Source organism: Ambystoma mexicanum, chromosome 7q, assembly GCF_040938575.1.
Source record: "Ambystoma mexicanum isolate Mex_15411 chromosome 7q, UKY_AmexF1_1, whole genome shotgun sequence".
NCBI classification, from domain to species: domain Eukaryota; kingdom Metazoa; phylum Chordata; class Amphibia; order Caudata; family Ambystomatidae; genus Ambystoma; species Ambystoma mexicanum.
The window spans coordinates 612,944,174-612,961,404 of NC_090941.1; the positions used below are offsets into that span (position 1 = coordinate 612,944,174).

A 17,231-nucleotide genomic window follows, 5' to 3' on the forward strand; every position below is an offset into this window, starting at 1 on the left:
ATGTATTTATTCATTATTTCATTAATTTGGATTACTATGCCAGCCTTGAAGACGACGTATAGTCGAAACACGTGTCGGCTGATACTGTACAATAATAAAAGACCAGTGATGATACTAATCTGTTTGTACACATATATGATTCACCTTGTTATTCATTAAGAAGAGCGTGGATAGCCTGTCACACCACCAATATCTACATTTTATTGATTATGTGCTAGTGGGTACGCCTAACACATGTGTCACGTAACGCAGCTCAATCCTCTTCATATATAATTTAAAGTGGGCAAAAGCGCACGGTCAGGGTCACTACCCACTAACACAGTTTATCAACATGATGTCCTTTTATGTCTGGTGGAATTCCATGATCAATTCAACTGGAGCAGGTCCATTATGATGTACAGCAGCCATCTCATTGGAGCGGTCGTGAATATATCCTTGCACCACACCTGATCAATGTAGTGGCTATTGCTGTGAGGTCTAGTGATCATAGCTTTAGAGAGATAAACCTCAATGATTTGATCTTAAAGTTAAAAATATCGACCTCCACACTAAGGTGTTCTAGTTTCTCTTTTCTCTCCCAAATGCCAGAACACTATTTTACCTTGAGGTAATCCAAATGAAGACCCCTAGCATCTCGCCTGCCTGTCATAGAACATGACGTTCTCTCAAATTAGGCAGTGTTTACATGGTGCTTGGCATGGTTGGTGGCCTCAGTGGGTAAAACACTTGTCGGATTACAATGACTCTGTAGGTGTTCCATGGGGAAGTAGTGTTTCTTTTTATACAGACTTAAGAGAGGATATCATGTTTGGATAGTTGGTATAACGGAATCAGGCACCGGCCATATGTGGGTCGTGATTGTCATAGTTCCTGAAAACAGGTTAATTTGTGATCCTGACAGGGGGTCATGTACCTGTAGGTCTTCCCCATCCACTACCTGGCCTGGTTGGTTCTCTGTGGTAAAATACATGCATCTGCAGGATGACCGATTGGTGTGGTCCAGATTTCTTGCTAGTGCACAGAACTCTTGAGGGTTGGTATAGTCTACGTCTATGTGGTAAGTGATCTGTCATTGTAAATATGTACATTTAGGTTGTCAACTGCTCAGTGTAGATACCTTTACACGAGACAACCGATTTATTTTATATAGTATTACTTATATTGTATATTTCTGTAACCCATGCCTCATCGGTGTGCATTGTTTCTTTTTACGCGTCCAGCACTGTAACCACGGCTGGACTTCATTCCATGTATGTAACCAAGCTTTGCAATCCTCTTGTTGCCTTGCTACCCCTCTAGGGGTTAGGTGCGCAATATAAATACATAAATACAAAATACAATACAAAATAAGGGGGTCGGTTACCAGAAGACCCTCTGCACCTGCTCGTGTGTATATTGATTGTGAATGTTGTGCATGGATGTCTGTGCCACATCATGTCAGTTCTCTGGAGTGGATGTAGATGTACTGGCGTGTGGAAGGCATGATGTGGTATACGTCTCCAGTTTAGGTGACCTCTTGAGTAAATTCATCCCATGCAAACCTATCATTGGTGTGTGAGCATACAAAGATCTTTGATTGGGCATTTTTAACCGCTGCTTACCCAAAGTGGGAACTGGAAGAAAGGATGAATGTAGTAATCACTCCAATGTCAGGGGTGTGTACAGGGCTGGTAATGGCCTGTCAGCCAAAGCCTAGGCAGGGCCGAGTGAAGAGAGAGCCACAGAGAGGGCTCAGGGCTGTTACTGGCCCTGTACACCACCCGACAAGAAGGTGATAGTGATTTGAACCCCACTACTCAATCATGGGGCAAATCGTTTTATTTTATTTTCTTTTACAGGAGAAGAGTCCACGCAGATTGCGCTGGCACAATCTCCTATGAAAAAGACACGAAGATGGCCGACGCAAAATAAAATAGAAAATGGACAAAGTTCCTTTTCGATTTTTTGGGTGGACACCGAGGGCAGGGATCGAGGCCCCGGACTGGAGGAGAAAGTTCTGGTTCATCATGTAAGTGGAAAGGGAGGCAGGTGTTTGGGTGCAGGATTATTTAGTGAGTGAAAGGAATGGGTGGGGCATGGGGAGACCACAGAAATGCGTTCATTGTTGCCTAACCACAATCAAGATGGCAACACTAGTGGAAGGGTCTGTGGTGGATTGGAACGCAGGCATACATTGGCAGTTCACACCTGCGTTTATAGCCACCTTATTAGATGAGCGCCCTTCCCAGGGTGTGAATATAGATCAAAAACAAAGAAAATTCAATACATTTTATATATGAAAACGGGGTACGGAGTTCGCATTCCCACCTCTTGTTACCCCAACCCTTACTTCTCCCACACCGCTATCACCTCCACCCTCACATTTGTCCCAATGGCCTGCATTCTGGTTTTGTTTTCCCTCTCCTCTCACCCCCCTCTCTTTCCCTGAACCCCTCATTACCAGTTCATCTCCATCTCCCTCGTTCTCGTCATTTTATCTCATCCCTGTCTCACCTCCTCCTCCTTTCTCACACTGTATTTCCCACTGTCGGGTACATTTTATCCATTGTGCAGGAAGTCCAAGTGCACTGCTAGGTTTTCTAGGAGGCATGTGCATTTCGTCTGGGAGAAAGCGTTTCCCAGAATATGAACCCCCCCATACCACACACCACAGCATTTCCACTTCATTTCTGTCCAGGAAGGGTGGCAACATGTTCTAACACCTTTCAAGAAGGTGTTGGGATGCCTGCTCATAATAACAACATCTGAACTATGTGGAGTTATACCACACTTCAGGTTCCACAATATCATTTTGTACGGTTTTCATTACATGTTTTCAGTGGCTCGGTTCATGCTTTGGGCCTCTCAGTGGCAGGTCAGATGGCTGGCTTGAACTCTTTCTGCCTGATTCAAGGAATTATCTGCGTGTAAAACGCAGATTTACGCGCCATTCTGCCCGAAAAACCCCAAACCTCCAACAGGGATTTTCGGGCAGAATGGCTCGCAAATCTGCATTTTACGTGCAGATAATTCCATGAATCTGGGTGTTTAAATTAATTCTGCGGGTTGCCCACCTACATTATATGTTTGCTACTGTAAACAATAGGCTCTTAAGAGAAAGAGTGGCTTCCACAAAAGAGGAGGGTTTATTTCTCTGATATCAGGCATTACATAGTATTCTAGGATCCACTGGAAGAAAATAGCGAGCGAGTGTGAACATGTTATCATTTGCCCTCTTACTTTCTCAAAAGTGAGAAAGAGCGAGAAAGTATTCCTTTGGCACCAAACACTTAATATTGGCCCCATGACCATAAAATAATGCCCTGCTTGAAGAGCAATATGAGAAAGGATATACATGTGTACGATGTAGTGAGAGCGGATACCATGGAAGGGGAAAGACAAAGGTGGTCATGAGTGTATATAAATGCTCACACCATACACGAACACACAAATGCACACTGCTATATTGTCAGTTCTTTAGGGACCCAATCTTATTGATTGAACACTATACATGAAAACATGCTGTGCCAGCATCCATCCACCTGTCAAGAATTGCAGTGCAAGTACTGTATGCCATTTACTCGAAAGTCTAAGGAATAACAAACAAGAAGAAAACCAGTTCAGGTAACATTATGCTAGTGAAATACAATTTGTGCACCTAGACAGTTACTTGGTTCCCTGAAATAAAATCAGATAGATTTTGAAATTCGGCGCAGTTGTTAGTTCCCCCGGCAGCGATGGAAACCTTCGCTCTGCAAGGGAGCGCTACTTCACATCTCTGAGATGATGCTGTCAAATTGCCATTTCCTCAGGGAGTGAAGAACCACATTTCCACCCGGTGTTTGGTTCTCGTTTGAGGAGGATTCAAAACAGTGCTGTCAATTAGAAACCATGCTTCAACTCAAACTCTGCTCTACTGGCTTTTATGCCGCCGCCATCTTACAGCAAGTGCTAATAAGTGGCTTCCTTGTTTATACGATGAACCTTCCTAGAATAACTAAATCAGCCTAATGAGGCCGGCCGAAAAGGCGCTTACCATCCTGTTGATCCGGACAAAGTCTTCTGGCTTCTTTGCCCAAAGTGGAAGCTCCACGTCATTTACTACCACTTCGTCTTCTCGGACTCCAAAATTATAACCATTACTGTTCACAAACATTTCTGGCAAGTAGTAGAACTCGGGGATCAGCTCCTGCAAACGGGAGACCAGAGAAGGTATTTTAAGCATACATTGTGTGGGTAAAGGGTCCTTTCATTCGCCTTGTACACAAGCAACTTCAAATGGAATACATGTTTATATGCTCAATAATATACAACCCCTCGAGGTAAATGTATTGTTACTGTATGTACATGAAAGGAGGACAAATAAAAAAACACCATCAATTTGCAAAAATGAACAATAAGCAGTTCGTTCATCCAATTGAGCAAAGTGCCAGTTTTAACAAGAGGCACAGGGGATACATTCGATAATTGCATTATTTTATAACTGGTAGTGAGATTTCAGCTAGTAAAGCTAGGACTACATTGTTTTGGGGCTACTGAAATGTGGCCTCCCTGCAAAATACAATCTTACTACATGTTCTCAACTACAAATCCATGCAAAGCAGCAGGCATGTTTTGCTGCATAATCATGCCTCTTTCAGCTCCCAGATGCTGTAAACATAGTTAGTACCCTATAGGCAGGCTCACATTAACAGCAACAACTCTAAGTAACGAAGCTGCTTAAATATATTTGCAGAAGCCATACCCGATTTCTCCAATTCTTTTTTTACAAGGATCTAGTAAATCCGTTGTATATGGGAACCCATTACGCTCTACTGTAGCCACAGGCTGTTCCTCTTTCTGTGCCCCCCATCTGGCCATCAGATGGCCCCAGATGCAACGAAACCTCTTTCAAAGGAAAGGTGGACAACCAAACGGACTGACAAAAACACTTGGTAACATCGTAGACAGTCCTACAGGCCTTTTTGTTGCTACATAATTCTTAGTATTCTGGTGAGAACATTACAAAGACACAATGTGAGGGTATGGACATTTGTGATGTTATTAAGCCTTGCAATTACCATCAAAGATATACAAAAGTTCCAAAGCAGAAATGTGGTGTTATTCAACATATTAATTAATTTAGCCAAAACATGTATACATTTTAAATGTCTAGCTGAAATTCTATTCCAGCCCTACCTCACTCACCCATCCTACACTCACGTAATTAACCCGATGGGCCTGGCTTTGCTCTCAAAAGAGGACAGGAAAGTAGGCCCCTGGTGTAAGAGTCCATTTGGCAGGGAAAGGCCTATGTAAGATTTCCAGCCATGCTAAAAGTTCTGAATGGAACCATCTGCCTTTGAACTGGATGAAAACGAGATGTACGGCAGTGCAGGATATTGCAACACGATTCAGAGCAGATCACCTATTTCTCTTAACAGAAACCTTGTAGGACCACACTATTGGTGTGAGAACGGCCCTTTCTGTATTGTGTAATGAGCTTCCTTTTTGCCACCCTTGATGGGGGTGGGGTGGGTGGGGGGCGATTTCAGGAAGAGCCTGGATTGCTGAGCCGAAAGCCTTAAATAATACACCCATGAATGTGCAAGAGCTTCCTACAACATACACAAAGTGACTGCCCATAAATCCTAGTAGCACAAGTCCCAATATGAATTCAGAATTTCAAAAGCCCTTTTGACAGTGGAGAAGAGCTTAAAAGAACGGCTTACAAACAAGCTGGTTAACATGACTATATAGATCCTCCTCAATAACCCTTCTCGGAAAATCTAGTACAACTGTTGGAATACCTGCAGTCAACTGCGAGTACACCTTAATTACGTTTTGCCCCACACGTATAGAGAACACACCAAAGAGTGCTTCTAACCACATGCCATTTGGACAGTCATATAGCAGTTGTGCCTAACACTCCTCAAAGTACCTGTCCAGCCCTGTGACAAAGCTTTCACACATTAAGTAAGACAAAACGAACAGGGTCATTGAACCTCAAGAAACACCCATTCCTGTGCTTGATTGAACAGTTTCCACAATAGTTGTTGGTTATTCAACGGTTTTTACTATACATCACAGCGTGATGACAGGACGCACAATATTTATACAGACAAAATCAAGAAATGGTACAATTAGAGCTCATCCAAAGTCAATATCTCGGATCATAAATCAAAGACAAGTACATACCCTGGGAACCTAAAATGATCACATGACTAACACATCATAAACAAACAGTACAAAGTGCTTAAATGCACCAATATAAACCAGTGTGTATAATGAACACTGAGACTCAAAGTCATATGGTCAACACAACTGTGTTTCGGCCTTAAAAGAGCTGATTTTGTAGCTGTTCTTGTGTGGGCATTCATCAGGACGAGGTATGTAGTGGTGAGAGCTTCCTGTGGCCTCGGTTGAAGAAATGGGACAGAGAAGCTTTTGATTGAAAAATTGGGTGTCTCCGAGTGGAGACTAATCTGCAAGTTCACTGTGTTGGGTTGAAACCACAGTGAGGGGTAGCAGACCGTCTGGACTAATCAAATGGTCTTCGATCAGGACAGAATAATTGTCCTGTGTAAAAGTCCAATCTGTGGGAAAGGACCAGTGGTGTTAATATCAGTGTACATGGATAGTGTGTGGTCGGTGTCCAATGTTAACAAACATTAATTATGACCATTTTAGTCCATCTTACCTCGTTCTTGTAAGCCATGTCCAAAAGAAATGTGAGTAAAGGTGTGTCAATGGAGGTGCGTCCGCAGGATCACACCTATGGAATGACACAGGAAAACAAGGGGGCACCTCTATTAGGTATGTGAGGAAGGAGAGGAAAGTCTCCCATACCGTGCCGTTCTAGCAGGTTTAGAGGCACCAACAGCCGGGATAGGAGAGTTAGACCCTCATTCCCAGTAGCGGGCTGTTTGAAAAAATGTCTGCGTACTTTTAAAAAGTCTGTGAGGGAGGGTAAATCCATCTTACCTTAAGCAAGGAAGGGTAAATCCATCTTATCTCAAGCGAGGAAAATAATCACGACTGCAAGTTGCTGGAGCCTCTGGCAGTCTGCAGTCAAAGTTGTCTCGTTGTCATGGCTACCACTATTCTTATAGCAGTAGCCATTTTGTTCCTGTCGATGTGGCAGGAGCCTGAGGCGCCGATGGCCGGTGTGCCATGGTAGCCTTCTGTTGATCGTGTAGCAAAACCAGACAATTTACACCTATGTCTGGGGTGATAGTGGAATTGTAGCAGAATAAAATTAACACAAAACAAAGTTGTCGCAGGTTGCTATGGTAATGGACCGCGATCAAAGCTGACACTCCTGCAATACTGGAAGCCGAATGTGCGCAGGTGCTGCTCACCCGGTGTGGTGGGGTAATGGCATTAGTGCTTGTGAGGCTATGGGAGATCCTGAAGTCTAACCGGAGATACAACCAATCGACACCCACTGGTGTGAATAACCATAATTGGGGCGGCAGCGGTGTAGGTGTGTTATGGGGTCCCGAGGAGATAGGACCTGTGATCCTCGTGCACAAGTAGTGACTGAAACTAATCGAAAGACACAAAAGCAATGTAAATGCTACATAGGTAGGTGGATTACCTCAGAGAATGATGTGAGGTGCATGTGTTCAATGCAATGGCATTGTTACCCACATTAATACATTGAGATACTTTGTGTTACCGTCCGTCCAGTATGCAGATGTATCAATTCACGCTTCTCTTTCCATTTCTTCGACAGAGGCCACAGGAAGCGCCTACCACTACTTACCTCGCCCTGATGAATGCCCACAGAAGAACAGCTACAAAATCAGCTCTCTAAGGCCGAAACACAGTCGTGTTGACTATATGACTGAGTCTCAGTGTTCATTTTACACACTGGTTTATATTGGTGCATTTAAGCACTTTGTACTGTTTGTTTATGATGTGTTAGTCATGTGATCCTTTGAGGTTCTCAGGGTATGTAGTTGTCTTTGATTTATGATCCGAGATATTGACTTCGGATGAGCACTAATGGGTGTTTTTGGGGTTCAGTGACCCTGTTCATTTTGTCTTACTTAATGTTAGTCTACCTGGGTAGAACAGGGTCGTAACCAGGAGACATACACAATATAACACGTTCACCCATGACATACCAGGGACATGCATTGCTGAATAAAAACAGACAGAGGACCAGTAAAATTCTGTTTAAAAGCATGCAAGCATGACATGGCAATTCTATTAACCCCCCCAAAACATGTCACCATTTATTTGTAGGATGTGCTGTGAGAGCAAAAACCAACTGTTTTAAGAGTGGTGACAGTCAGTTGTAAAGAGCGGTTCTCAGGAACTCTTGGGTGCAGGGAACGCCATTTATTGCACATTCTGGAGGTGGTACATGAGGGGTTCCCCCAGAGCCCACCCAGTCTCCCCTCTCTGCAACTGCAGCAATCCTCACACAACCACCTAAAAGTGAAGGACACCCATTATGAGCCACCATGAAGAAGAAAGGAGTGCCCCATAATGGAGTATCAGCTGTGGAGTGACCGGGAAGCAAACACACATGGACACCCTTTGGCACTTATCCCCTTCGACTTCCCGGCACTTGTGCGATCTAAATGACAAAGCCTAGTATGATTGTTGTTTTGTCCTCCCTATGTTTCCCCCTCCTTGTCTTGTTGCGCCTAGAAACTCTTGTGTACAGGACCGTTATAAATGCCATAGCATATCACCTGTGTAAGGAGAGATTCATGTGTGATACAGCAGAAGCTGCAAGACTTCTTTGTTCCTTGGGCCCAACACGCAAGCTTACTTGAAGACACATTTCCCGCCGAGCACCGCAAAGGTGGAGAAGACCTTGAGTGGAGTGTGGATATGAGTCGAAAGGGAAAATGGGTCTGCACGGGCCTAGGAAATGGAACATATTATACGCCAGCAAATGTTAGCAAGATAATAAAATCACCAGCAGTGCAGGAACCAGGACACAGGTCTGCCACGCCAACATGTTAAGCCTGCCTCGACAATTTGTCAGACAGTTTTGTTTGCGACCTCTGCCCACAGACACATAATTATCAAATGTACTAGAGCAGGCAAACAAAACGTGACTCCAATAAGAGAGAGCAGAACTTATAGAAAGGAGGAGGGCCCACAAAGAGCCAGCCAATGGCATAATAGATAATTAAGGGAAAAATTGTCCAATCAATCCATTCCCTTACTGAGGTACTCGAGTCCAGTAAACCAGAAGAAAAGAAGGCTTGTAGTACAAGAGATAGATCCGCATTCCAGAGAGATGGTGGGAAGCCGGAAGAGAGAATATCAAGTGGTAAGACAAATAGTCCAGACTTACAGAGAGATGAAATGCCAAGGGGAGAATGGTTCAAAGAATCTGCTGGAAGCTATAACCCAGAAGCCAAAGACCACTGAGAAGGAGTAGACTGATTGACATTCTGTGGCCTATGTCCAAGATCCTGATGGTAACACTCAGACGTCAAGAAACGAGTGTTAGAGAGAGAGTCGTGTTGCTCCCTCGATATGGGTTGAACCTTGCAGGTAGACCTGGAGAACTCGAGGAGAGTCTGTGGAAGGCTCAAGTGCAGGAAGCAGACCCAAGTTTGGGGCATAATAATGACTTAAGCAGAAAATCATGCAGGTGGGGATGGGAATACCTGCCCAAGTTGTTATTTATGGAAAAGGGTTAATTACATAGTCTTTCCCAGTAGAAGTTTGTTAACAACAAAACAGTGAAATATCTCGTAGAGCAAAGTTCCAGGAAAGAAGTATAATAGGGTGCTTAAATACCCCAAGACTGTTAGTGAACTTAAGGACACTTCCAGGGTCCACCAACCCTGTGATTCCATTCACTAGCATAGGGCTTGGACTTTGCATTAAGGACATTAGGTGTGCTTAGATTAGTCCCTGAAATGAATTGCGTTTACTCCTCCATTCTGATATTGTTACCATAGCCCCTTAGGAAAAATAAAGGTGTTGAACTATTCTTTGCGTCTTGATTTGTCTGTTCAACCTCGCTAAGATATGAGAGGCAATAAAAAGGAGGATGGGTGGATTGAACCCTTTAGATCATCATTTTAGGTATCCCTTTTGTTGTATACATGGTACAATGTACCACATAACTTGACGTGAAGCTAGCACCAAAAGCTAACTGCAATCTTGAGCTTAATGTGCCCACCCCTCAAAACAAATGCACAGGTTAAACCGTATGATATGTAGCATGGATACCAGAACTATAGACTGAACTGTCCAATTGCAATGACAGCCCTTCGAATGCAATGTGTGTCTGGCTTGCTCAGGGCCATGCATGTACAGCTACTATGCCTTCCTAACAGATGCCGCCACGTCCAGCACCAATAATGCTTCCAGGATAAGCCCCAGCTGGAATGCCCACAGGATACCACACACCATCTGTATAGCCACATGCACTACACAAGCTTCCACTGCCACAAATGCAAGTTCCACCAGAACCGTCCACTATGGCCATCACCACCACTGCCGCTGTCTCAGACTCGACCCCACTCCTGCAGCAACAGTCACAGTAGCTAAAAAGAGGATATGGGATAGCTGGATACCCTCTCAAGGGAGTCACCAGCCAAGGGTACCAGACTCCAAAATCTTCCTGCGTTTCTCCCTGGGTAGGGAAAGATAGCAGTGAGGACCTCAATGTGAATATCCGGTCAAATACATTGCCTTCACGGGAGACGTTGTGTGGATTATCGAAGGAAGTAGGTGCTGTTGAGGATAAGGGACGTTGTGGGGATTAAGGAGAGAGATGCACATTGTTTGGCATACTCCCACTGTCAAAAAAGTGCCACCAGAACCTTCTCCAATATCACTACTTCTGCTAGCCCCATCATCACCACTGCCTTTGCCTTAAACTCTACCCCACTCCTGCAGCAACAATCACAGAGGTGGACAGAGGGTATATTACAGCTGAATACCCTCAAGGAAGCCCCCTGACAGGGGTCCCAGCCTTCAAGATCCTCCTGCTTTTCCACCTCGGTAGGGAAAGGTGGCACTTAGGCATTAGTATGGCTGTTGGGTCAAATACATGCCCTCACTGGAGGGGGCAGGTATTATTGGGATTAAGTGAGGGTCTGGGTGCTTTAGGGGTTAGGGGGGTGGGTGGGCATTGTTGGGGTAAGGGAAGAAGTTGATTTTGTTAGGGTCAAGGGCAGAGGTGGGCATTGTTAGGCTGAGGGGATGTATTTTGTTGGTGACACCATTTTTTCTAATATAATTATCACCTCAACATGATAATGGTTTGTTTGCATTTTTTACAGTGAATGAGGGTGGTGTGGTTGGCACCACGGGTGCATATTGACTTCTTATAACAAATATTTTGCAAAGGTTCCTGGTACAGTTTTTTATTCCTTACACCACGAAGGCTAGTTGGAGCCTCATGCCATATCCTTCTATCATGGTCACTGCTTGGACTCTACTGATCCAGGTCTGCCATGGGCATCCAGAGCAGGATTCACTGTATTGTACCACATGTACCACAGGATCAAAATTGCTGCTATAGAATTGCACCAGCTGTACGATGCAGACACCATAACCAAGCTTTTGAGAGTGCAAATGCCTGCACTATAAGGGAACACGTTGAAATAGGTGTAGGATACAATCCTCCTCATGTTGGGTTCTGGCATCACGGATGGAAATTGGGAACCATACCAGGAGTGGGTATCCCGCACCTCTTGTGGGCAAGAATGGAAGGTGTCATTTTGACACCGAACACAGGCATTAGATCGTGGGCACATTGTGCATGCAGTGATCATGAACACTCACCTCGGTGCATGGAAACTGTGCAGGAATGCGATGGGGAGGTGTTGGAAGTTTGGATCCAAATGAGATGCCCCTGTCATGTGCATAGCATCCACAATGGAAGTTTGTCTGTCTTACCCATGGATGATTACAAAGTTATGGGATGATCCAGGGAAACAGGCACATCAGTATGTGGTGCACATGGTGACTTTGAAGGTCACCTGTACATTGGGGATATGCTGTTGCTTCAAATTACTGAAGACCTGTGTGTATGCATGCTGCAGTTGCCAGTGGAAACGGTGCATTAAAGAAGCTAGTGATGGAAAAAGATGTATTTTGTGCTTTGGATGCCAGCTTGTGAAGTTGGAGGGGAGATGTATTGATGGGCATTTGGAAATAATGCATCCTGGACCTCGCTAAGAACCACCGACATGGTGGGCTATGATATTACATATGGTAATCTTGTGTTATGCTGAAATGTCTCTGTGGAACAGAAGAACGCATTACTTACCTCTCAGTAATGTTCTTCCTCATTGCTTAGTCCTTCCTCCTAGAGATTCTTCACTTTAGTCAACCATAGCATTACAGAACCCCAGAGGAGGGAGGATAGCAAGAAACCACAAACTAGACCAGAAAACACCGGAGTAATGCTTTCTCAAAAATGGCATCCTGTTCAGACAGGGAATCAAAGCAGTAGTGTTTGGCAAATGTGTGCAAAGTAGCCCACGTAGCCCCCTGAAACCTGTCCGAAACTGGGACACTTCTCTTTAGGGCAGAAGAGGCTGCTAGAGTGCTGATGGAACATTCCCGGAGACCCTCAGGCACATCCTTCCCAGACAATTCATAGCACTCAGATGCAGGGGACGTACCACCGGACAGAGTATACTTTCTAATGGTCCTGGCCTGCACAAACAACAACATAAGCAACAAAGAGCTGGTCATCCTTGCGGATGTCTCTCATCCAAGAGACATAGTAGCTGAGAGCACATTTAGGATGCAGCCAATGAAACCTTTCCTCCACCTTGGATGGATATGATGGAGGATAGAACATTGCATGATTAATCGTTTTAGAAATATGGAAATCTGATACAACCATGGTAAACAAAGGTCTCCTTAAAGAATGCCAGGGAAGGAGGCTTAGAGGTCATCAGCATCCTAGTGGATGTGAAGGTAATTAGTATGATTACCATTTGAGCCCCTTCATTCTTTTCCTTTCAGTGTGATTAGCCTTAAAGACCATGTATGAAGGTGATCAAATGGAGCCACCTTCAAGAAAGTCAACAGAAGACTGAAGGCCCATGCAAGAACAACAAACAGGAATGAGGAAAACTGCTTAACCAATCCCTGCAAGAAATGTATAACAGTGGAGATGGTGAAAATGATCCCTACTTTTTGAACCTCTTCAAGACTGAAATAGTGATCAGATACCCTCTCATACTTTCATAGTGCCGATTTGCAGGTCCAGGCAAGCCAAAGAGAGCAGAAAATCCAGAACAGCAGTGGGAAGACATGACAAAGGGTCCATAGCTCTGTCCCCCACCAACAGGAAAAGTTTCGCCACCTGCAGACCAGCATAGGTTTGATGACTGGCCAGTATGTGGTCTGACAAATCCCACTCAGAAGCCAAGCATACCAGTTGAGGCTGCCGAGATCAGGTGAAGGACGAGACACCTCTTCTGCAAGAGAAGGTTCACGTTCATCAAAATTCACTGAGAATGAGAGTTGGCCTGTCCACATATGGATACCACATTTTCTGGATCCAAACCATGGTGAACAATAAGTTCTGCAGTCTCTATTGAACCAGTGCAATAACACTAATAGGTGGAACACAAAGATGAGTGAAGTCCCACTTGACAATCAAGTGTGACCACCACAGAGGCCCTATGTATGGAATTCCGTGGAGAAGAACAACACGCACTTCTTGTTGACAGTGGAGACAGAGAGGTCCACTTGAGAAGTCCCCACAAGGATGAGATTTTATCTAGAACATCGTGGCAAGGCTCCAAAATGTGGCGAGATGAAGTCTGCATGCTTGAGGCATTTACAATGAAGTTTTCCACACCAGTAAAACAGGAAGTGGACAGATCCACCCTTCTCCGGGGCGCAGAACCATAATTTCATTGCTTCCCTGCATAGAAGCAGTAATCCCATTCCACCCCACAATACATGTTGAGGTAATCCATGGCCCCCATGTTGTCAGTCAGGATCAGAGGGAAGCAATATCACATGGCCTAACTGATGCCTTGTATATTCAGTAGATTGATGTGTTCCCATGCCTTGATCAGAAATAAATTGCCTAGGCGAGCGCCCCAGCCATTCAATGAAATATCCCTGACCATTGTCAGCTGAGGCCAAGAGTGCCATTGAGTCCCTACTCTAAGTAGATTTTATGTCTGGGCCCAACCACTTTAGGAGGTCCTTTGATAAATTGTCTGCCCCCCGCAACAGGCCTATCGTTTTGCCCTTTTACTGAGGCCAATGGCAGTGAAGTGGGCACTGGTGTGACCTCATGCAAAACAGAGGTGTGAGCACCATGAGGATTTTGGCTGCCATGAGACCCAGAAGACACCGGAAAGTTGAGGATGGGCCCAAACTCTGTGTTAAGAAGGGGTGGAATCACCTCCATAATCAAAGATGTAGCCTATTTTAGTAAAGAAATTGGGACTTCAGAGTAACAGTAATCTCTATGCTGGCTGGCAAACAGGTTGAGGAAGCCAGCACCGGGCCTACGACATCTGAAGCTGGCAAATCATGCAGAATTGAAGGGGAGCAGTTAAGTGCCGGCATCTGAACTAAACCAGCAGGCATGCAGCTTTGGTCCAAAGAGGTGCCCCTGCCAGCTTGTCCAAGCGCGATTGGCCCTTGCTCCGCCACCAGTGCTGGGACAGAAACCATCAGCGCCGGTCTTGGACAAAGATGTCTAGCATCTGTTGGCTGAATTCTTGCCACTGCTTTGGTTTAGAAGAGCCAGTGGGGAATTGAACCTTCAGAGTGGCTGATTCCTCAGATGACTCATCATCATCCTGGAGTGTGCGCGTCAACTCTTCTTTCTGGAAGATGAAGTGGAAGAGTGGCGTTGAGGCGGTTTGCTATGGGAAATATACCTATGGCAATACTTTTTCATTTTCCAGTCACTGCCTAGAGCAGAGTACCAACCCCTTCCCCACTGCCCCGCGTCCCCACACCCAGCATCAAACTTATTAGAAGAGGGCTCTGAATTAGGAGACCTGGAGGGTGTTTTATGACGACTACTACTTACTGGCATACTCCCAGATGGTCTTGTGATGCATGGACTGGCATGAACCGCAGTCCTTCAAATCATGTTCCTCCCCCTGCAGAAAAAGGAGGCCATGTGAATTTCAGTGACATATCTGCCTTGAGAAGTCCCTGAAGGGATTGAAGTCCATTTTGGGATTATACATGATGCCAATGTTTTTTGAGCAGTAAACAGAGCAACGTTCTCAGAAAAAAGAAACTGAAGCCATGGGGCACCAATGACTTCACATATAGCACCCCTGACATGTCCAGTGTCATGGTATCCCCTGGCGGCTGAAAAAGTTATACAAGGCAGCTGGCATTGGAATATTTAGATCAAGGATGTGGAATCTGTGGGAGGGGGGAATCTATTAGAAGTGCATGACTACAAGCTGCTTTTATAGTCTGGATATGGAATTCCGTATGCAGAAAATCCTGGATGAGCTGAGGTTGAAGGTGATGTTCTCCCTGTGCAGCCTGCATTTGCTCATTGCAAAGCTGCCAGCCAGATGCTCTTGCCTTGTGACAGGGCCTGGCTTCCTCGAACCTTCCCTTTGGTCTACCACTGCTCCCTCAAAAATCATCATCAATTTCTGCTCAAGCCTGTTAACGAGACCAGTGTCATACATGCTGCTCCTTGGTGTACTTCTTTGGCTCTTGCATGTCATACCCTTGTCATGTGATTGCATGCGCCTGGATAATTGCCCTTTTCTGCCAGTAATTGTCGCAGGTGTTGCTCGTTGGTTTTTATTTATGTCATCATTATCTGTAAAATGTATTGCTTTACTATATTCATGGCACGTGGCGTACCAAAGTTTCCACAGATTGACAGTGGCTATTGTTAATTTCGTGTGTTGCTGGGTGCTTAATTTTTCCATGCAGCATTTGTCTAAATCATCACATTATGAAATGATATTAAGATATGTACCATGTTGTCTCGTCTGGAACCCATTAACACTGCCTTTTAATGGAGTAAAGTTTTGCAGGTATTTTCAGACTTTTTTCCAACACATAATAAAGTGAAAGTCATGCATCTGGATTTTCTAAAAATACTGAATGCCTTATTTTCCACAAGCAGTGTCCTCTCAATTCCACCTGGAGATATGTTCTCATCCGTACGCAGTAGTATTGCACGACATATCAACTTGTAATCCTGACGTGGGCAAAATCTGGCAGAACTGAAAACATTGGGGAGCATTTTCGAATCTTACCTGTTAGGTTTGCACGTTAGCGTAGACAGGTCTCCTGTATGTAATTTTTCTCATTTGCTCGGCGGAGTGCACAAGGGGAGTGTAAAACGTTGGTGTACACACTTGTACGCTGCCCTTTTGCACTCTGGCGAGCAAAATGAGTAAACGCTGCCTGCCATGTAAGCCTGGCAGGTGGCGTTGACAATGGATTCCTATGAAGTCTGCTGGTGCAAAAAGCCAGCGGACTCCGTATGATTCCAAGCATTTGCACCAGCACGAACATGCTTGCTGGCGCAAATGCTGGTGTATTAGTATGCAGGAGAGGAAGCGGACAGTACAACCATAACTAACCATCCGCCCCTACTCTGCCATACAAATGATTGAAAATGGGGCATGACGTGAATGAAAGGTGTAAAAGCCAAGGCTTTTAAACCTTTCATTTACGTAATTCCCCGGAGCAACATGAGGTCCTATCTGTTTTTACTGTTACACCATACACACAATGAAGACCAAAGGGTGGTGATGTAATTTGTCCCATAGGAGACTTTTCTTACTTTGCTAGTACATACAAAATAAAGCCAACACATGTGCAATTCGTGGCACCATAATAATATAGCCAAAATAGTATATGCTAAGGAATAATAAACAGCTAAAATCATTCATCAATATAGCATTAGTAACGTGCTCTATGGCCTATACCTTGGGTGCGGGGGGTAACGGCCTTGCAGCCCAAGTTAAAGGCCCCAGAGAAGCGAGGGCATTTAACAAGGGCACCGGGATATCACCCCCGGTATAGCCAATGGAACAGGTTACTTATGACATTAGCACCCCAGGCACCAAAGCATTACCCCAGGGGTTAAAAATAAGTATTTTCATTCAAAGAACGGGAACGTGCAGCACCCCGTTCAATTAATTAAAATACTGTGGCAAGATGGCTGCCATAGTTGTGGAAGGTGGGACGCTGTATGGAGCCCCTCTTCCATTTCCATGGAAGCTGGAAAAACGAGATGCAGGGAAGCTGCTGCGTCAGCAGCGGGCGGTGCTGCCAGCTGCCACCACAATCATCTAAGAGGGTCT

At 44.8% G+C, this 17,231-nt stretch overlaps 1 protein-coding gene across 6 annotated transcripts in view; it reads right to left on the reverse strand.

The window, feature by feature from the left end:
* NBEA (neurobeachin) overlaps window positions 1–17,231 on the reverse strand; it is a 2,584,133-nt gene that overhangs the window by 284,463 nt on the left and 2,282,439 nt on the right. For all 6 annotated transcript variants that reach the window (XM_069640609.1, XM_069640605.1, XM_069640608.1 and 3 more), the window contains one exon: window positions 4,016–4,168. In XM_069640609.1, the coding sequence (XP_069496710.1) occupies window positions 4,016–4,168 (153 nt within the window). The remainder of the gene's footprint in view (window positions 1–4,015; window positions 4,169–17,231) is intronic.